The sequence below is a fragment of the Pinus tabuliformis genome, chromosome 9 (genome assembly GCF_031772625.1).
Source record: "Pinus tabuliformis cultivar Carrire ecotype Pingquan chromosome 9, CPIR1, whole genome shotgun sequence".
NCBI classification, from domain to species: Eukaryota; Viridiplantae; Streptophyta; class Pinopsida; order Pinales; family Pinaceae; genus Pinus; species Pinus tabuliformis.
The window spans coordinates 1,489,665,956-1,489,688,599 of NC_142307.1; the positions used below are offsets into that span (position 1 = coordinate 1,489,665,956).

Consider the following 22,644-nt stretch of genomic DNA (forward strand, 5'->3'; position numbering starts at 1 on the left):
GTGTCATATTTGTAAATCCTTCAATCCTATCCCAAGTTGTTCTTAAGGGGGGATGTTAGGATATTTCGACACATAGGATATAGTTAAGTTCAACTTGGTCTAGTATAGAGTTAGGTTAGAGTTAGGTAAAGTGTGTTTCTTTACCGTTGTACATTTTGTAACTTACAATCCGACGGTCACGATATGTAGTGATCCGACGGTTCACTCTCACCTCGGTATTACCGACACTTGATCCGTGGCTTGACACCCGATTGGTCCATGAGTTCTATTTAAAGCGCATGGAGGGTCATTGTTCGGGTAATCCGTGCATGAGAGAAGCTTATGTAAATTTTCATTCTTTGATTAATAAATTGCCTGTAGTACCCACGTTGGGACAGGCCGTGGACTGTTTCCCTCCTTGCACTTTGAGGGTTTTAACCACGTCAAAAATACTGGTGTATTGATTTGAGATCTGGTTGTGAGCGGTGTCCTTTTGGTGTTCTTTCTGAGGAACTTACCCTGTAAATTCCTACAAACTAGGTGCAGCAGGAAAAGAAGATTTTGATCAGAATGATGATAATGTTGAAGATGAAGGTTTTGCAGAAAACAATCAAGATGATGATCCAAATGGAAATGATAGAGATGACATTCTAAGCTCGGAAGAAACTGTTAAAAAACATGTTACAGACACTGCGATGGAGGTTGATATGCCAAACAAAATCCAAGACATGTCAGATCCATTGCAGAGTACAAAAAACAGTAATATTGGGGATCATGTTGATATTGAAACAATTAACCAAAAGAATAGTGGGCAACTAGAACAAATATCGGATTTGATGAGGGTTGAAGTTGGTCAGTGTAATGCAGAGAAGCATGCTGTAAATGTCTCTTACAAGAACATTGTGTTAGAAGAAAAGCAAGGCATTTCGGATTCCTCATGGGAGGAAGGTAATGAACGTGGTGACAGGAAACATTTCATTGAGGCATCATCTGAGAGTCTTTCATAGACTTGTGATAAAGAAACAAGAAATGAAGCTGTAGATTTAAACAACCATGTAAGATAGCTTCAATGGTGTCATACCTGAGCAGATTCCGAAGCCAGCAAGGAGGAGACGTGGTTTGATACTGTAGCTTCCTTAGGGCTTGACTTGGATGAGGACTTCATAAGTGTTCCTGAAGACTTTTTTCCTTCTGCAAGCGACACTTTGAAGCAACCATCGTGTAAGATAAAAGACAATTCTTGCGGAGCATTAAGGTGTAAACTAGATCCTGAGATTCCTTACGGGTATATAGATTTGTTGTTGCAAGAATTTGCGTATGATCCGGTTAGACTGCCGCTCACAGAAGACCCAGCTCAGGTTCTATACAACCGAACGACATTGGAAACTATTTGGGATGCCAAGCACGAAGCAGTTAATCCATTTACCCGCCAGCCCTTTGACATTAGCAATGTTATTCCCCAGGCTGAGTTGAGACAAGAAATGCAACGATACATAGTAAACAACTCAAGCCTAACCCTAAGGCTGCCTGGATGAAAATTCGAAAGAGTTGCATCAAGTCAGAGTGTGATTATGATGGAATTGTAGTTGATTAAGTAATTCTTTGCATCTCGTGTTTGCATTACTTGCACCATGCAACTATAATTGATGAATCTAAAATGGTAAATAAAAAGAATGAGGATGATGAAGCGAAGAATGTTGATCTAATTATTGTAGCACTTGAAGGAGGGCTCTGGTTAATTAATTCCATACTCACAGCCACGTCTCTTGAAGAAGGAGAAAATGAGTTTTTCCGACAGTCCAAGGAGATGCTGCAAGAATAAAATATAATAAGAGAACCTGTCAGAATGTTGAAACTCGTCCTTGCGGGTTTCAAATGCCTGGGATCGTCTCATTTGCAATTTAGTGTAAATATTGTGGAGGCAATTCTTAAGGAAGAATGCTCTGAAAGAAGGGTCAATGTTGTGCGGGTTTTTGCGATTTTCTTGGAAGGATATGGCGGATGAGTAGGATTCACATGTTAAGTTGCCACTAGCGGACATGCAGTTTAAAAACAAAACAAAAAACAAAAATGCTGTCGTGCCCCCCGCCGTCAAGCGACGTCTCTTCGTTCAAGGGTCAACGAGCGTATCTTGTGTCGGTTCACTCAGCTCGATATGTATATGGCGTCGGGCGTCAGTTCACATGTAATACAAGCTTCCGCCGCTATCCATGCTGCCGTCGACCACGCTGCTAGGCACAACATTCTCAGCCGACACCTTTTCCTGTGCTGTCGTCGACGTCGACCACGTTGCCAGGAACAACATTCTAAGTTGACACCCTTTCTTGTGTTGCTGTCCGTCTGCCCTGCGCGTTCCCCTTATCGAACTGCCTGTCCACATAGTCAGTCACCTCGCTGCTTGTTCGTTGGGCTCTCAAACCAAACACGACACCACACTCTGCTGTTTGGATCGTGGGTAAATCGTAGTCAAACGGGTGCAGCTTCGACAGTGTGGATTCACGTCGGGTTCACCAGTCAGATGATGTGGTTGCCGCGATTTTTTTTGGCTTACAATAATTTTATATATATACTAAGGTTATCAAGGCTTGTTCTTTACGAAGCCCATTAGAGGGGCATTTCAGAGCCTCTTCCAGAAGCACCATAACTTTAGTACAGGATGCAGGGTCTAGGCTTGTGTCTGCCAGAGCATAAGCTTTTAAAAAATACGCCTCAAATGATCTTTGAATATAAATAGATTCTTCTACCTTCTTTAATGCCTCTTCATGATGACCAGTGTCATACAAAATCCACCCTTCGTATACTAGCCTTTCATGCTCATGGCTAGCATGCTTGCGTGCCAACCGCAGACTACGCATTGCAGCGTTTGGACAATTTAACCTTAATAGCAACAAAGATTGCCGAACCCGCAACAAACCCTTGCCAAGATCATTTTTCAACATTTGATGAACCACAACCAACGATCCAATATCATCAAGACAGGACCACCGGTCATAAAGTTGCATCCAACAATCTGCCTTAGTCCATTGCTAAGATTATTGCTATTTAAAATTTTAAATAATCAATTTATAAAAAAAAATAGAGTTATTTTAAAAAAATAAAAAAAATATAATTAGAGTTCTTAAAAAAAGTAAAATAGAGTTATAAAAAAAAAATTCGATAACCCTGGATTCAAGATAGTGTTACCAAGCGAATTATACACGCAGAGGTGCCAATGGCGTCGAGTTACATATGTCGAGACTCGAGATGACAAAAGCAAACTGAATGGAATTGCTGACAATAAGCTTTGAGGACAAAGCTTCTAAAGGAAGGGGCTATGTTATGAATATAATTCATTAACAAGTAAATAAATAAAATGAAAGTAAATATTAAATAATCAAATATTGATTAGGTTAAATAGTCATTAAGTTGAGTGAAAAGGCATGTCTAAAAGACATGCCCTATCACGAAAGGACACCTGCGTAGGTATATATATGTGGGTCCTCATTGTAACTATCATCACTTGTACAATTATATATATAATAAATTATTATTACAAATACTTCTGTGTATTTTTATATTCAAGCCTACAAGCTATCAATTTTTATGTTTCAGTGTAATTCGTTGACAAGGTCTTAGGTGAGTCCTAGTGTTTATTGAGTCCGATGTAAAAGTGTGTTTAGGAATATTTTTAGTGCATGGTCCCTCGCAATTAGAAACCATGGCTAAATTATTTTATTATAAACACATTTGGTTTCATACTCTAGAGTCTAGATCATATTGTGTCACAAAATTGGGTAATATCTTGAGTGTATGAGTCTAAATGTATTTTTCCTTTTCAAGGGTTGATATTGTAATAATTTGATGTGAAAAAATATTTTAGTGCATGGTCCCTCATGTTTTGACACCATGGCTAAAATATTTGAGGGTGGAAAAATTATTAATCCGCTTTAGTGTCAATTAATTAATTTTTCTGGCTAAATTAAATTAAATCCTAAGTTAGAAAACTAATTAATTTTGAGTCAAAAAATAATTATAGAGAAATTAATTTCTCTTCAAATGGAAAATAATAAAAAATTCGTGGGTCAAAGGAAAGTCAAATTTTGGAGCCTCCCCACCAAGGGAAAAATAGATATTTTAAGAAAATTTGAGCCATTGGACCTTGGTGGTTAAGTCAAAGTCAAATTTTTGAGGAAATTAATTCAAAATATTAATTTTTGGATTAATTAAAAGTGGGGTTTAGGAAAAATTCGATTTTTTTCTCAAAATTAAAATTCAACGGTGGATATTAAACGATGATCAAGTTATTTTCAACAGTCGAGATTATTTTGACAGGGATCAAGCCAACTAGCTGTTATTTTCTACTTGTAGGGGTTTATTTGTATAAAGAAGTTATTTTGCTTCTATTTGATATCTTTGGATGATGTAATTCTTGAATGCTGGTATTGAGTTGCTGCTCTGCTGGGAATATTTTGTATCATAATAGAAAGACTTTGGGGTTCAGTTCATGGTGTTTTTCTTCTGCTGATCTGTGGTATGTGTTAGCTATGTGTAATCCTATTTTGAGCTGAATATTGATAAATTATTGTTATTTCATTTGTCAGTGATAAGAACATTCTATTGATATATCCTATCTTAGGTGATCTGATTCACCACATGATTAAACAATTTTCTTGAGAATATAATAGAGATTTACAGGTACGCTAGCCTTTGGGCTCCAAGTTCACAAAATGTGGGGAAGAGTTGACTATGTTTGGGCTTTGAGATTTCTTTATGGTATTTGATTTTGTAGAAGGGTCTCGGCGAATATTTAGTTTTTGAAATTTGCTCATCCATTATTATTTATGCAAAATTATTTTCTCCATTTTTTTTATAAATTTTGTAAATATTGTATATTTGTAAATTATTCGTAAATAAATTTGTAAATTATTTCTAACCCATTTGTTTTGCAGCACTTGGGGTTTTATATTTTGTATATATATTTGGGGTTTGGCAATCTTTGATTTATTTGTGCAGGTGAACTTCAAGTTGATTAAGAGAATTTTGTTGGGGTTTTGAGGTAGATCTAGGCCTAGGAAGGCAAGATCTAGCCTCCAAGCTCAATGTCCAGCTTGAAGAGAAAGCCGTCCAACATTGTTTGCGGTGATTTGTGGCAATTTTTGGTATTTGCAAGGTTTGGAATTTTTTTTCAAGGCCTTGGGCCTAGCCGTCCTCCATTTTCAGCCTAGTCGTAGGGCTTAGAAGCCTCCTAGGGCCCTCAAACCTCCTCTTTCCCCTAGGCCGTAGCCTTTTAGGGTTAGCCGTGGGCCTGAAAAGGCCTCGACCCCCCTTTAGAGGAGCTGAGCAGCCCTCAAGGGGCCTCAAACCTCCTCCTTGACCCTTTCCGTGGCCTCTAGGAGGCCCTCCTCCCTCTCGGACTCCCTTTTTTACCTAGCTGTAGCCCTTTAAGGGCTTTTCCCTTGGCCGCTAGCTCTTCTAGGGCTCTTTCACCCCAGTGTCAGCCTTTGTGGGCTTATCTGCCATTGCCTTGATCTTTACCGGGCCTTTTGGCTCTTCCTTTTCCCTTCTTTGGCCTCTAGCCTTGCCTTGTGCTTCTTCTAGCCCTAGTCTTGGGGTTTCCTAGCCTTCTAAGTTCTAACTCTTGCCCTAGCTTTGTATTCTGTCATCTCTGGTTTTACATTGTTTTAGTGGGCTAACATTGTGGTTTCGCAGGTGGTTGCAGGTGGCCAAACTCATTGGAAGTCAAACTAGCCTTCAACTAGGCCTAAAGGCCTCTTGGTTTGGTTTATAACTCTTTAACTTCATCACTGACCAAATTTAAATTTATAAAATATTTATGCCAACAGTATATTAAAGGCCTAACACGTTTTAAATAAGCCTAAAATTCGTCAATAAGTTATCTAGTGCATTAAGAAGTAAAGCTAAGCTAATTTGAATGCATATAAGTGGTTTTCTTGTGGGTTGTTTGTTTTATTTCAGAGCTGATCTATTTGCTACAGCCACATAAAAACACCTATAGCAATGATTAAATCTCATAACAGTGGCATAATAATTCATTGGTAATCATATTTCATCATTACATTGTCACTAGCACTCATTGGGCTTGCACCTCTATGCATAATTAATCATTTTCTGAAGGCTGTAATAATATTTCAAGGTCTGAAATTTACTGCATAGGGTCTGATATAAAAATTACAATTGTGTTAAAAGTGGTTGAAAGACATCTAATCTCACTTAGCTCTGATTTCTTACATCTTGTGGATCTTGGATAAGTGTTTATTTGAGGAATTGGGTGATTTTCTTATCACTGCAATCACATGCTTATTGGCTGATCCATATTACATTTCTGAATCATTGGCATCTAGTTGCACTCTAGCATTCACACACATAAGTGCTCTGATCAAGATGATAAGTGTTTAATTGGCTAATTTCTCTAAAGACTAAGTGACATTGTAATTAATGATCTTGTTTCTTATTGCTATTGTCATTGGATACATTGCTCATTGTTGAAATTGGATATATCTTGTATGATAAGGGATCTAATTGTGTATCTAATTGGCATATGAAAGTTCATTGTTTAAAATTTTGAAGATTGTTAATTGTATTGTGTATCTCTTGAGAAATTGTCTATTGGTAATAATGTCAACACCACATTTTCTGGCACTGTTAAGTTTAAGCACTTTCTCTTGTGGTTAAGGTTGTCTATTGTAAGTATTTCATGGTTCATAATTGAAGATCATTGTAATTGAGTACTTAAGTCATTAAATAATCTCACCTTAAGAACACTCATCTCTTGCACTTGCATTCTAAGACTAGCCTCTTGCAATTATAAATTTACTTCCAAGCATAAGCTTGGTCGATAGAGAGATAGACGCACCTTTCTCATCTAGCTTGTGGAGTCTAGAAACTCTTTAGTAGTTAACACGGTAACCTTGTAGTCGTCAGAGCCACAATCTCTGCAGCACCAGAGGCATTGGGTGGTTAGAACCCCAGGGGAGGTATCGTTAATCAAGCCTCAACTTGTTTCCCTTGGTTTCTCTCTCACAACTTACTCTAGAGACTAGCTTCAAAACAGTTAAGAGGAAGAATACACATAAAATAGGTATATAACTCAAATAAACCAAGATTCTGCATCTCACCTAAATTGTAGGATTTGCATCTCATTTAGGATAGTGAAGCATCCTTAAACAACCACTGTTCATCCGGTAACTTGGTAAATAATTTGTTTTGAGCAAGTAATTGACTCCATTTAAGGCACTGGTCTTCCGCGATAATCTAATCAAATCATTTAACTTGCTAATTCTACCAAGTTGCTAGGCCATTCAGTGGTGTCTCCCGGACTTGTTGGTTGCCAACAAGTCTCCAACCTTCACATTTCATAGGGATTACCCCCGAAAGCTTGTTGTAGGGAGACAACTAGAACAGAGAGGGCGGGGATCAGAGTGACAACCCCTGTCTTGAGCGTTGTTGCATATTGCTTGTACAGTTTGGGCAACAACAGACATAATGAAGAAAGAAAGTCTACTACAAGAAGGATCCTAAGTGCCCCATCTTGGGCATGGCCAAGAGGTGCGGGTCTGCCTTTGCATTGAACTAATTGTCTTGTAAAGATTTGGTACCATTTCTTTATTTGTTAATGACAATCAGATTTATTCTTGTTACTTATTACTGGTAGTTGGATTTATTCATGTTACTTATCAATGGTCTGATTTATGATTAATACGGGTTCACTTATTAATTTGGCTTATGATCTGGTGCTTAACTTAGTGACTCGATGGTTAATTGATATTATTACTTACAATTGTTTTTCTTGCTTATTTAAACTACCTTGATGAGTTGTATTAATGTGAGGCATTGTGATATTAATATAGGAGCTGCTTTAGCGCTCCTGCTTTGTGTAGACATCATTGTACCTAAACACAGTCCCATTGACCTACTTCAGTTTTCATTTGTTGGATATTAATACATTTAATTTATCTTATTTTATCTATCTAAGTTGCTTCTAGAGATACCTAAGGTCTTTTCAAACTTGTAGGGAAATTGTTCTTTCTTGGAATTGGAATTACCCTTTGTGGAAGAGTTTCACCTGCTTATTTTACCCTCCTGGATTTGCTTTTTGATATTTTTAGTGGCCTTGCAGATTTGGTATTCAGAAAGTCCATTTTAAGGGATGAACCTGTTATTTTTCTGACAGCAAACTAGAAGCAAACCTAGATAAAAATTGTCTCTGGAAAAAACAAAACTAACAATTTTAACTCCAATTGACAAGGTGATAGAGAATTAAGATACTCTTGATAGCCCTAGCTGGATTAAGGGCTATGTGGTTTTGAATTAATGTAGTGGACAATGATTTGAATAATTGATGCCTCTCTTTGACTTTGCTCAAGAGTGATTCCTATATCTCGGATACGAATTGGAACACTTAATATAAATTGATGGTAATCAATTAAACAAGATTGAAAAGTAACATGAACGTATTGCTTAAGGGATGTTTATCACAACTGCCATTGTAAATCTTAGATTGTAGAAGCCTATCATTTTCATTAGGCTAGACATTCAAGTTGGATGATTATAATTCTGAAATGTGCTAACGGTCATTATTATTATTCGAGATAATTAGTTTATTCTTTCTATCTTGATTGCCTTTACATTTTGTGCCTTGAAAATGAACAAAATATCAAATATGTTATGTAACTTGATTCAACTTGGTTGCAGCTTGCACACTTGATTGAACCTGTGGAAAAGAGAATCGAAGCAATTGAAAACTACATAAAGGTGACAAATTCAAATGACGCATGGTATTAGTTTCTAAAGTTGCTCCCTTTATGTCTTACCATTTTTTGGAATTGCCACCAGAATTGCAACCAGAATTATGCATACCGAATTGCAGATAGGAGAGAGAGATTTAATATAATTCATCATTCATTATGTGTGAGAAACATTACATAGCATTGTATCAATGAGGGAGACATAAGTTATGTAACCCCTTTCCATACCTAACCACTAACGTGTGACTTAATTAATGTTAATTCATAGTAGCTTAACTTCATTGCATCATAAATTAACTTTATAATATAAAGTACTTCTAACTTGAATCTCTTAAGTTATGCTATAGTACAAAGTATGACCATTATTAAATATGTATTTGAACACTCTTCTTGATGGCTATAGTTGACACAATTTCTTGTTCCAAAACATAACCCAACTTATTGATTCGGGTTCCTTCAGCTACCGGAATCATCCAAGATCTTTTACCTCTGTGATGTTAGAATTGCATTTAAAAGAGAATAAAAGAACACATATGCGTGCTTAAGAAAGAGGAAACATGACAACAATCAACAAGTCAAAACACGAGACATTTGATAACGGAGTTCGTCCAATGTGGACTACGTCTCTGGGCCCGGTGTCAAGATGGTGGAGGCCGCTTCATACTGCTGGAAATGATGATAATGTGCATGGAAGATTCTTTGTCATAGAAAGGACATACACCCTCAAACAAGAGTGGCTTGTCTCTCCATGAGATGTTCCGCTTACAAGAATTCTCACTCAAGAAGGCTTCCTCTTAGCATGACAACTTAACATGATCTCACACAATGTGGCAATGAGTGTCCCTTCAACATAGTTACACAGGGATCTCAAGCATAATACATAGCATGAAAAGCTAAAGACATCTCACATAATGTGGCAATGATGATCCCTCAACATAGCATCAAACAGGGATCTCACAAATAATACATCATCTCAGCAATAATGATAGTAAACATGACATGGCTTCTTCAAGTACTTTCACTTCTGAATTTGGACGAAAAATGAGAGGCTCAACTGCAAAAGCTGACTGCACCACTGAATTCTTGGCATCGAGTGGTGTAAAATCGACTATCCATTCGTCAAATTCTGACATGTCAAAATCTGGGTCTACAGGATTCTTTTGGATTCCCCATGATTCTCCAAAGATTCTGCTCCATGCGCTCACTGGAGATCTTCTCCTCAAATGGAAAATCTGATCTCACAATTGCAATCCTTGCGGAATTTTGAGACTTTGAGTATGAACTTGGTTGCATTCTGACTCTGGCAAATTTTAGTCTCTAAGGGAATCTAAAGATTCCTCAAGATTCTTTAAAGATTTTCTTTTGTGGGATTCCTGCAAATCTGCTACTTAGATGGTGAATCTGACTTCACGATCGCGTTCCCTACGAAAATCTGAGAAAAATGACTATAAACTTTATATCATTGTGACAAAATGAATTTTTACCTCCTAGGGAATCTTTTAGATTCCTCTTTGCATTAGGGAATATTCACTGAGAATCTATCTCGAAAAACGTTCCATCATGGTTCTGCCTCTAGCTTGGCTCGCGGTTCCACCGCTCCGCATTCTGCTGCTTCGTTACTCCGTTGGCCTGCTTCCTCTTCCCCGTGCGAATGAAAATTCATGTTTTTATATGTTTTCGCCGACGGAGATGTCAACATGAAGCCATTTGGCTTAACGGTAATTTGGCGGATTATTTGGGAGTGCGTTGGGTTCAAAACTTGCCCACCCAATTTTAACACTGCATATCATCTTATGGTGTAGCGGTTAAGATTTATGACATACCCGACAATCACATGTAACAATATGAGCTAGCGGTCGGTAACTTGGAGTTGGCGGTTGGCGTGTCGGCATTCTTTTAAACGTTTTGTTACATATTACATTGTAACACAACGAATCCAATATATTTTAAAACTATGTTGTGGTTATGCCAACCTTTCAAACTTTTTTATGCCATTTAATATGGCTTTCTAATATTTCAAAAGAAATCGTTCATGTTTTATAATGTTTCTTTTAAATGGCCCAAACTTAGGATGTGTTTAAATAACAACAAAATTTGTTATTATTTATTATTGTTTGATTTTTGTTTATTAAAATAACCATATTTCATGATTTTGTTTTTATATGGTATTTTAATATTATGGGTTTCTTTTTGTCTTTTTGTGCAGGGTTAGGAACAAATGGTAGCGTGCCATGTGTCGATGGTTTAGTAGCCATTCAGTCACCACATAAACTTAGTGGGCCCCATTTGCTCACTGGGATGCCATGTGGCACCCTATGGGCCCCACTTTTTCCCTACCTTCTCAAACTTTAAAGAGTCTTAAATTGGTCATACGGACTTGGATTTGAGTGCCGTTCACACTGTTGGAATCAGGGCGACGAGCACTTCGATTTGGTCCTAGTTCGAGAGCAATTTGACCACTTTGAATTTTGAGATATTTTGAGCCCTCTTGGACTTCTAAGTGTGTCTGGAGCCACCTGGATCACTTATCCAGACCAATCTAATTGTAGACACTGCACACAACTTGCGTTTGAGTAGTGTAATCAATGAACAACAGAGTAAGGTTCACAACTACCCTTTATGTTGTCCTTTTTGTGCACTACAAAATTCTCATTGATGCTACCACAACATGAGAGATAAAGCTAATTGAAAGACTTGTATCCAACATGGTTGATTCTGAGCATGCCAAGCCATCAACCATTTGATCATCCATTGACTCACTATTTGTCATTGAAGCAATGATTGCTGAAAATTCAATCTTTCTACCATTGATGTAGAATCTGGTTTTTTTCTCTAGTAAACACACCTTTTGAACATCTTGGCAAGAACAATAATCTTATGCTAAAACACCAGGGTTTTAGACCCTGCCATGACCCGTAAAGAGTCCAGCCTACCATTTCTTGCTTCTCTATAGAAACAACTTTGCCTTTACCTTCCTTGAGTGAGAGTGTCGAGAGAATTGAACCCGTGACCTCTCAACAATAGAGGTGATTTCAAGAACTTGACCATTTGAGCTAACCCTCAAGGCTAGTAATTACTTTATTTATTAAAGTGAGTTTAATCTAATGAACTGCAAAGGTTATTTGTATTAGTGAATTAGATAAATCACAATCGTTAATCTCAAGTGAAGTTGAGATTTAATCTCAACTATCAATCACTTTGGAGATTAGGGTTGTTGATTTAGTCATAACTCAAACTTATAAAAAGAAGCTGGGCTAAGGGAGAAGACACATTATTGAGCACAAGACATAGTGAGATAAGTGAGGATCTCAGTGATTGGGTGGAGAAGGAAATTCACTCAAGTGTGCAGAGTTGCTAGAGAAAAGACAACATGAGGATTTGCAGCAAGGAGGAAACTTAACAGTAGAAAATCAAGAACTGATTTTCTGCAGCAAATCCAGCCCACATGTGGCAGAACCAATGTTTTAAAACTCCAACTCCGGTTCGGAAACGGTTGAGGGCCGGCTTCGATTCTGACTCCGACTCGGTATCGACTCGGCCAGTTTGATTTCAATGACTCGGTCATTGTAAAAAATACATCAAATATTTTTTTTTATAAAAAACATAATTTTAAAGATTTTCATTCATGTTTCCAAACACAAAGCTTTAGAATATACAGAGAAGACAACATATGATCAAAGTAGGCTCATGAATATATCCATTATATCAAAATGGCACCTAGTGCACTGTCCAATACAAAGTTCATACTTAGCCACCAATGCCAGGATTCTTTTCTATCTCAGCGTAAGGACAATCACTAGACTACAACAACAATAATACCAATTCTCTGTCCCTAATGAAGTCTCAAAACCCTTGATTTAATTTTGGTCAAGCTCCAGAACAATCAGAGGTAAATATGTATTTATAAGTCCATTGCCAGAATGTTTGCCTTTTTAAAAACATTGTATGGTTGAATGCATTGTTTCAGTTTTCTAATTCATGCCACTAGGATAACCATACTTCGGCCTTGTAATTTTCAAAACTTTCTCATAGTGATAGATTACTTTAGGGCTATAAATATGCAATAAACAACAACCCAACCATTGATATGTAGGAGGCATAACAACTTTTGACAAATGTGCTTTAGGATTTTTGTCAAAGTGCCGATTCGATCAAGTTGTTACCGAGTCGGTCGAGTTGTTATCGAGTCGACCGAGTCAATGACTGGTTCGGTAACAACCCGGCCAACCGTTTCGTTTTGGCCACCGAGCCGACCCGACCAGGCATTGGCTTGGTTTGACTCGGCCGAGTCGGAGTTGACTTGGCCGTTTTTTAAAACAATGGGCAGAACCAAGCAGCACACAACATGTGCAGCTATACAACAGTTTGCAGGGAGAAGTTTGCATATTTGGGTTTTCTCGTTGATTTCAATGAGTTGTACAACTTTATAGGTGCTTAGAATTTCTCCAGTGATATCTCAATATAGCTGTAGCTTGTATTTTCTTAGTGGGCAGATTTTCCTAGGTTAGGAAAGCCCTTGTAAGTTTGGAAAAATTTCTGAATGAAAAGATGAATTTTGAAGGGCAAGTTTTATGTGTTTTGTGCAAATGAAATTGGATTTTTTAATTTTTTTTTTGGCTAAAAATTAAATCTTTATTTACTAATTAAAATCCTAATAGTAAATTTTGTTCAGCAAGATGAAAATTAAATTAAAAACCAACAAGAAATAATTGCTAGGAAATAATTTGCAATTTACTATGGTTAGAAAATTTAAGATGTTATCAGTGCTGTTCTGAAGAAGAGGAGGTTGATTTGTGAATTTGCACAACAAAAAACAATAGTAATTTCTTGTGGGCGCTAGAAGGGTTTAGCACATGGTAGTTTTATTTGTTCAGATATGGAAATGACAACTACTAGTCTTAGGTTTGAGGACAAGTTGGATGGGGTTTCTAACTTCCTACCCTGGAAAGCAAGGGTTACCTTGTTGTTGAAGGATAATGATCTTTGGTAAATCGTTTAGAAGGAGATTCAACCACCAACAAATGCAACTCTACTGGAAGCCCATGAGAAGAAGGATATTAAAGCCCAGAGTCATCATGGATGTCGTGAAGGACTATTTGATCCCTCACTTGGCAGAAAAGAAGACAACCAGGGGAATGTTCAAAGCTCTAGTGGATTTGTTCTAGAGCGACATTGTGAACTGGAAGATGATCTTAAAAAATAAATTAAGATCCATCCATATATCAATATTGGACAACGTGACCAGCTACTTCATGAAGATCACCCAAGTGCATGATCAACTTGCAACAATTGGAGAAAAGGTGGAGGAGGCAAAACTAGTAAATGTGGCATTGAATGGGTTCACCAAGTCTTGGGAACCATTTGTTAAGGGGATCTGCGCTCAGGAGCACCTTCCTAATTGGGAGAGGCTTTGGGGTTGCATCTGGGAAGAGGTTGGGGAAGAGTCTAAGGGCATCAGGCAAGGAGGTGGAGAGGAGAACCTAGCCTTGGTGGGTCAAGCCAAGAAAGACAAAGAAAAGGGTTCTACCAAACATGTCAAAAGTGAAGGGTCAACATCACAACCAAGCATGATGAAGAACTTGAGTAAAATCAATTGTTTCATCTGTCACTAGAATGGGCACCATGCATCACAGTGTTTGGAGAAGAAGAAGGGGAAGGGGAAGCCACAACAAACATCAACATCAACACAGGTTGATGAGTTTGCAGCAAAATTTGAGGACTTCTCGTTGGTCTCTTGTTTGTTTACCAACACCAACACTAGGAGTGCATGGTATCTGGACAGTGGTGCATCACACCACATGACAGTAACACAAGAGATTTTTAGTAGTTTGACACAGAAAGACACAAATCTACATGTGGAGGTTGGCAATAATGCTAGGTATTAGTGAGGGGTGTTGGGACCATAATGTTCCAACATGATTTTGGAGGGTCACTAGAGGATAAGGAAGTTTTATATGTTTTAGGGTTGAAGAAAAATTTGCTCTCAATTTCAACTATGGAGGATAGAGGATTTATTGTGTTATTCCAGGGTTCCACCAAGTTTCAAGGATGGGGGACACACAAGGGGGACGTGTGGGAGCACCCCCAAATTATAGGAAAATTCAAGGGGAATAGGGGGACGTCAGGATATATATATATATATATATATATATATCTATATCTATATATATATAAAGAGAGAGAGAGAGAGAGAGAGAGAGAGAGAGAGAGAGAGGATTCAAATTCAAATTCAATAATGAAATAATTGATTCATACATCATAAATGATTCAATGAAATAGAAATAGTAACATATTATATATATTGATTTAAACTCATCATTTGTTATTCTAGAATCTAATTAGTACTAAGCAAAATAGTAGATACTAAATTTTGAAGACTAGAATAGTAAATTGAAATTACTCAAACTAAAAAATAGTAAAAAGTGATGAATCAAAGACTTGGTCTAAGGTCATTAGTATCTAGAGTCAAGATTCAAAATTTAAAACTAAAATTGAACAATGGACAATGAACCAATGTTATCAGATTCAGACCAGTGAACGAATCGCTAGAACCCAAAACTAGGAACTTGAAAAAAAAACCGGACCAAAAATTCGATTGACCAAAGAATGCATAAATATTCAAAATTTGAAAAAAATACGTAAATATTCATGTGCATCCATATGAATCCAAACTATTATACACAAATATGCAAAGTTTCTCATATATATAGCAAGGGTGCATATAATCAAAATAACACAGAGTGCAATCCATATTCGAACCAAAAATACATCAACAAAGAGGCTCTATATGGCTTCTATACTCCAAAAAATTCATGCTACAACAAATACATACATATCATAAAAATCATTTCATATATTAGGATCCTCATTATCAATATCAACCTTTAAGCATTAAAATACGATAGAAAAAACTTAATGTGTCAAGTCGAGATTTTGTTTGAGTGATAGGTACAATTTTACTAGGGTCATGATAGAGGAGTTCAATAATCAATGCCACGAACATTGAGGTACATAGAGGGATTGGTGCTCTTGATTAAATGCTAGTTCCAGACCCTCATACATGATAGAATCCAATGGAAATGATGCAATCCCCCCAATCCTAAAATCATGAAAATTGTTAAGTCCACTGGATTTTGAGTGGGATCTAAAATTCTACCTTCTCCATATGAAATCCAATGAGATCAAAACGACTCTCAAACGTTGTTGGCGGGGAAAGTTCCCTAAGGCAAGGGTTGAAAGCCTCAATAGAGCAGGATAAGATAATCAACAAAAAACACTTAGACAAGCATGCCAAACATATGAATTATCAAACATGGATTTGGAAACATACCCGGAGGTCCTACGTTTGAAGATGTTCCTGTAGGGTCCAAACCCTCTGCTTCCTCCAAGATGTGCAGACCTGCAAATCAATCACAGAAGCATATACATAATAGATAATTCAATGTGCATACATAGTAATATGTTAGATCATCATATATAAACATATAAACCATCATTCATAAGATGACAACATATATTAGGAACAAGACATGAGCTTCTTTATTGATTAACAATAGTAAGTACAGGAAAGATACAACCTGATCCAGGCCAAAGGCACTGACGAAGCCTTCCTCTGGATCTGTCCAGCCCGAGCCATGAAGACAACCTCTCTAATAGGTGCAAGTAGATGCTAGATAAGGATGCTGAGCATCTATGCAAAGGAAACCAGGGTTTCCTAGAGACTAGGAGTGTAGGAGGCACGGGAAAAACAGACTTGATTTGGGAGAAATCGAGTATAATGTCGATATCCTTCTTCTTGTATGAATTAGGCCTACCCAAGGGGTGTATATATACCACCTCAAATTGGTTATTTCAGTTAGGCCATGGGCTCCTGTAGGTGGGCTCTCGGTAAAACCTGTAAACCCCGCTCGAAAAATAGCATTTTATTTTATTTTTTCATATTTTAAAAGGTGTACGTGGGTATAATGTTATGGTACTTGCGTATGTACGCGATTTAGTATGGGCAAAGTCGTGTATGGAATTTGAGATACTGTTTTTTAATATAAAGTCAAGTCTGCATAGGGAAAGGGACTGCCTAGGGCCATAAAAGAGCATCAAGTCTACAAGAGTGCTGAATGATGCTATAACAAACATCCCGAGTCAATCAGTGGTAATGTTAAAAATTTAAGCTACAGGTTGAAAATGAAAGATAAATTAAAATGCCACTTTTACTTTAAGACTTTAATGTTACCACTAATTACATAGCATTAGTAGCGCCCTAGGGTTAAATATTAGGCTTCTCCACTCTTAAATTAAAGTTTTCAAACAAAATTATGGTGGGATGCCCACAAGCACCCCTTTTGGGGAAACAAGTCCCTCACATTGGGGAAACATTCCCCCCTGTGTCTCCTTGAGTTTCCCCAAAAGATGGGGAAACATTTCCCTAGGCATCCCCCATCTTGGATGCATGGGAAACATGGGGTGCGTGCACCCCATCCTAGGGATGCGTCCCCGTGGAACACTGTTTATTTCAAAAGGGATAGGTACTCGTATATCTAGAGAGAGCTAGTCTTGACTAGTAGGAGCCATTGGGATTAGCAGTGTTGATAACATTGTTGATTTTTCGGCAATGTGCCAAAAAATCACGATTTTTTCTTGATTTTTCCCAATTTCTGTTGAATTTGAAAAAATGAATTTATTTTTTATTTTTTAATGTTTTCCATAGTTTACCAATTTTTTTGCTAATTTTTTCAAGATGTTTTTAGACTCTCGTTGATTTTTTGCTAATGCCAATTTTTTCAACATTAGGGATTAGAGAGAGAAGTCTTTATAGGTTGCAGGGAATTCAAATATAGGCCTTGGTACATAGAAATGATAACTTGTGTGAGCTATGGCACAGGTGGATGGGACACTTGCACCACAGAGCATTTCCGATTTTGAGGGAGATTGTTAGTGGTCTCCCACAGTTCAACATTGAGAAACAAGGCATGTGTAGATGGTGTGCAATTGGCGAGAATGGCATGGTTGCTTCCCCAAGCAACGATAGGAGGTCCAAGGGGATCTAGGATCTTGTTAATTCATATGTATGTGGATCGATGTCAATGGCATCAGTACAAGGGTCTCACTACTATGCCACATTCATAGATGATTTTTCTAGGAAAACTTGAATCGTCTTTATGAAGACTAAGGATGAGGTTGGTTTAGGGAGTTCATGGCCTAGGTGGGTAACCAAACAGAGATAAGTATCAAGGTCTCGAGGTCAGACAATGGGGGAAAGTACACATCCAATGACTTCAAGGATTTTTGCAAGGAGGAATGGATCAAGAGGGAGATGACAGTCTCATACAACCCTTAGTAAAATGGGGTTGCAGAGAGGAATTATCAGTCCATTGTAGGAGTTGTCAAGCAATGATTCATGACTAGGTTCTGATTATGCTTGTTTGGGAGGCATGCAACACGACAATTTATGTTTAGAACAGGAGTCATGACATGATCTTGTGGGACAAGATTCTCGAGGAAGCATTCACAAGGGTGAAGCCAAAGATAGGGCATTTTAGCATCTTTGGTTATCTGATATATATCCATGTTCCTATAGAGAAGAGGACAAAGTTGCAGCCCTTAGAAGAGAGGAGCATATTTGTGGGATATAGTGAGAATTTGAAGGCATATAATATGTACATTCTAGCATGGAGGAAGAAAATTATTAGCAGGGATGTTGAGTTCGAGGAGGAACTGTTGATTTTTGAGTAGCTTGGGAGGTGCTCCAAGCCCTAGGGTTCGGGGTTTGGAGGTTGGAGCACCACAAAAGTCATTTGTGGGCTTGCAACCCAAGGTTGGGGTTTTGTACCCATCGATGTTTGGGCCAAAACCATGGAGCATTTTGGACATATGATGGATGGAGATGATAGAGGATGGCGAGGAGAATCCAACACTTCAAAAATCATCGAATCGAGATGTCCTTGATGCGACATGAATTTTTGGGCATTCAAGTGATGTAGGCTTGAAGTAAAATGAGCCAAAAGTCATGTCTCTTAGGAATTCGTTGGAGCCACATGTGAGGATATATATTAGGCACACGTGTGAGTTCATTTCATCATCCAAGAGCAAACAAACCAAGGAAATCTTCTCTGTTTTGGGCTGCAGATCAAAAGGAGAAAGCATAGTGAGGTAGGTGCCGTTAAGGGTTGTTTAAGGGTTGGTTTATTTCTGCAGTGCAAGCCGATTTCACTTGGGAGATGGTCGAGTGGGTGCAGAGGAGATCTGGGTAGCGTATGTGCACGTTTGGAGCTGTGTATCGCTGCAGGGATGGGCCGCAGGCTGTTCTGAAGTGACAACAGGGATCAACCCTTGTTTGTGGAGGCCAAGTGGTGGAGCATCCTCATTTGACTAGGCCGCAATCAAGGGAAGGAACAACGCAGTATTTAGGGCTAGATTTGGAGCATTACTTGGGAGGTAGCAACAGAGTTTGGGACTGTAGCAAAGCCCTAACCAGGACTATCATCTCAGAGTTAAAATGCACAGAACCCATGGTCAAAAAGGGTGTGATTGGTCCTTTCTTGTTGGTAGTGTTTGCTAAGTGGATTAATTTGCAGCTTGTGGGAGCCATGTGAAGGGTTGTCTTGGGTGTGTAGAAACCCTATCTAGGAACAGATCCTATAGTGATCGGATTGGGTGCCATTGGATTGGTGGAGGGCAGCATGTTGGTAGCCCAAAGTAGCCCTTGACAAGTAGTCATAAAGGGAGTTTGACAACTGAAGTTTGGGTGAAATTGTGGAGCCTAATGTGCAGTACATTGATGGACTAGTGGACTGCTAGATTGGCAGATTGGAGCTCAGGTATTGGCCAACCTAGAAGAGCAGATTGGATCAACCCGTGTTCATTGAAGCAGAAGCGACTTGCAACAGTGATTGGTGGCAACCCTCCTGGAGACTCTATGTGTTGTCTCTTAATGGACCAAGGGGTAACCTGTGGGAGCCATGTGAAGAGTTGTCTTGGGTGACTAGAAACCCTATCTAGGAGCTGATCCTACAGTGATCGGATTGGGTGCCATTAGACTGGTGGAGGGCAACGTGTTGGTAGCCCAAAGTAGCCCTGGACAAGCAGTCATAAATGGAGTTTGACAACTGAAGTTTGGGTGAAGTTGTGGAGCCTAATGTGCAGTGCATTGATGGACTAGTGGGGTGGTATTGGCCAGCATATTGGATCAACCTATGTTCATTGAAGCAGAAGCGACTTGCACCAGCGATAGGTGGCATCCCTCCTAGAGACTCTATGTGTTGTGTCTTAATGGACTAAGGGGCAGCTAGAGAAAAATCGAAAGCGAAGGAGCGACATGACGAGATACGACAGAGGTTGTGATTGTGCACTAGAGCAGTGAGATTGTCATTATATCTTGTATTCTTGTACTTGTGGATAATTGAGGGCCATTATCCCTTGTACGGGAGCCCTAGACAGTTGTATTATATGTTGATTAATATAACGAAGTTGGGTTGAAAAATTTGTAAAAATTTGTCTATACTTGTGCATGTGTGATTTACTGTTATTTATATTCTGCTGTGCAAAGTAGCTTTGTTGAGATTCTTGGTTTGGTAGTGTCAGAGATTTTAAGATTCTATCCTAGACCCAAGGTCATGGAAATTCAACATGGTATCAGAGCGTGTCTGAGCTACTTTGGGAGACAGTGAATCAGAGTATGCACAATGAAGTACAACTTAAGAGGGAGTTGGTAACATTGTAAGGGCTCACTACAATGTGAAAGTTGCAGGTTGGTCTCCAGTATGAAGACAGGTTGGAGGGGTTGTCCAACTATAGTCCATGGAAGGAAAGGATAAAGTTGGTCTTGCAAGTCGACAGGATCTTGGAGTTCACCGAGAAAGCCATCAAGAAGCCAACTGACCAAAAGGAGCTGGAAGTGTACGAGGATTTAGATACGAGTGCGAGATTGATCATCCTTGATGGTGTGAAGGATCCCTTAATACCTCATTTGTCTAGGAAGAACACTGCACATGAGATGTGGGCGACTCTTCAGAATTTGTTCCAGAATAAGAACGAGAACTGGATACTGGTATTGGAGGATAAGTTGAAGTCCAAGATGATATAGGTGAAGGAGTGACTTCGTATTTGACGAGATTGTCTTAGGTCAAAGATGAGCTTGCTGCCATTGGTGTGACTATTTTAGATTCTGATATGGTGAGGATTGCTTTGAAAGGGTTCATTGAGGAATGGAAGCCCTTCATCAAGGGGATCGTTGCCAGAGAGAAGTTTCCAGACTGGAATAGGTTGTGGGACGACTTCATTCAGGAAGAGTTGCGAGATGAGGATCTTCATTCGAAGAAGAGGGTTTCAGATGATGATGTGGCACTTGCAGCACGAATGAAGGGTAAGCAAAAGAAGGACTTGAGTAAATTCAAGTGTTTTAATTGTGGTGAGATGGCTCATTTTTCATCGAGATGTCCAATGAAGAAGAAGACGAGAGATGATGATATGAAGGGAAGCAGGTCGTTGGTGTTGGCAACTCTGCTAAGATAGATGTTCTCACCAGGAGGTTGGAGGAGGAGGACTTTGCTATGATCTCTCATTTCTCGCAAGGTACTATCGATGAGAATGGATGGTACATGGACAGTGGTGTGTCTAAACATATGACAAGGTCACAAGAGGTTTTCGAGTAGCTGAATGGGACTCGAAGTTGCCCATGGTGTTGCGTGATAAGAGTCAGAAGGAGATCCAAGGATCGGGAGTTGTGCAATTCAAGATGGAGACATGATGGGTGATGCGGGTCTAGGATGTACTATTTGTACCAGGACTCAGATATAGCATGATATCTGTCTCGATGATCGAGAAGAAGGGGTTTGAGGTCTTATTCCAGGATGGGAAAGCAAGACTCAGGCCCAGAGGCTCTAGCTCCATAGGTATTGTCCTTGGAGTTAGAGAGCATGGTCTATACAGGGTGACAGGCAAGTCTATTGGTAATGGGAAGAAGAAGTAGGAGGACCAAGTGCAGGTTCCAGAGAAGCAGGTGCAGGTGCAGGCTTCAGAGGGGCAAGTATAGGTTCTAGAGAAGAAGGTCCAAGTTCCAGAGACTCAAGGAGAGTTGAGTTCTAGAGGGAGTTTGCAGGTTTAGAGGGAGACTTTGCAGCCCAAGAAGAGCGCATGGTCAGTGGGGAGCAAGGGTGCTCCTACAGCTGCCAAGAAGGAATCATGGAGAGAATGGAAGGCATTTTAGGAAAAGAAGAAGAAGTAGAATGCTTCCAGTGACAACGACACTTCCGAGATAGGCATAGTTCATGCTACAAGGATTGCTACAGTTGTGAGCACCAGGAGTTGGGCGAGTGTTGCGAGTAGTGATGATGATGATGAGTTACTTCCTAGTCTTGAAAGTACCTCTCTCGCGAAGAGGGAATGTCGATTTTTGAGTAGCTTGGGAGGTACTCCAAGCCCTAGGGTTTAGGGTTTGGAGGTTAGAGCACCACAAAAGTCATTTGTGGGCTTGGAATATAAGGTTGGGGTTTTGTACCCATCGATGTTTGGGCCAAAACCATGGAGCATTTTGGACATGTGATGGATGGGGATGATAGAGGATGGCGAGGAGAATCCAATGCTTCAAAAATGATCGAAATCCGATATGTCCTTGATGAGATATGAATTTTTGAAGTTTATAATGATTTTTTGGGCATTCAAGTCATGTAGGATTGAAGTGAAATGAGCCAAAAGTCATGTCTCTTAGGAATTCGTTGGCCACATGTGAGGATATATATTAGGTACATGTGTGAGTTCATTTCATCATCCAAGAGCAAACAAACCAAAGAGATCTTCTCTGTTTTGGGCCGCAGATCAAAGGAGCAAGCACAATGAGGTAGAAGGGCCGTTGAGGGTTGTTTAAGGGTTGTTTTATCTCTGTAGTGCAGACCGAGTTCACTTGGGAGAGGGTCAAGTGGGTGAAGAG

The 22,644-nt window shown here is 39.0% G+C and overlaps 1 protein-coding gene across 2 annotated transcripts in view; it reads left to right on the forward strand.

Annotated features, from left to right (window-relative positions):
- Positions 1-22,644, forward strand: part of LOC149154244 (phosphopantetheine adenylyltransferase 1-like) — a 100,690-nt gene that overhangs the window by 59,215 nt on the left and 18,831 nt on the right. For both annotated transcript variants that reach the window (XM_089440313.1, XM_089440314.1), the window contains exon 4: positions 8,671-8,730. In XM_089440313.1, the coding sequence (XP_089296439.1) occupies positions 8,671-8,730 (60 nt within the window). The remainder of the gene's footprint in view (positions 1-8,670; positions 8,731-22,644) is intronic.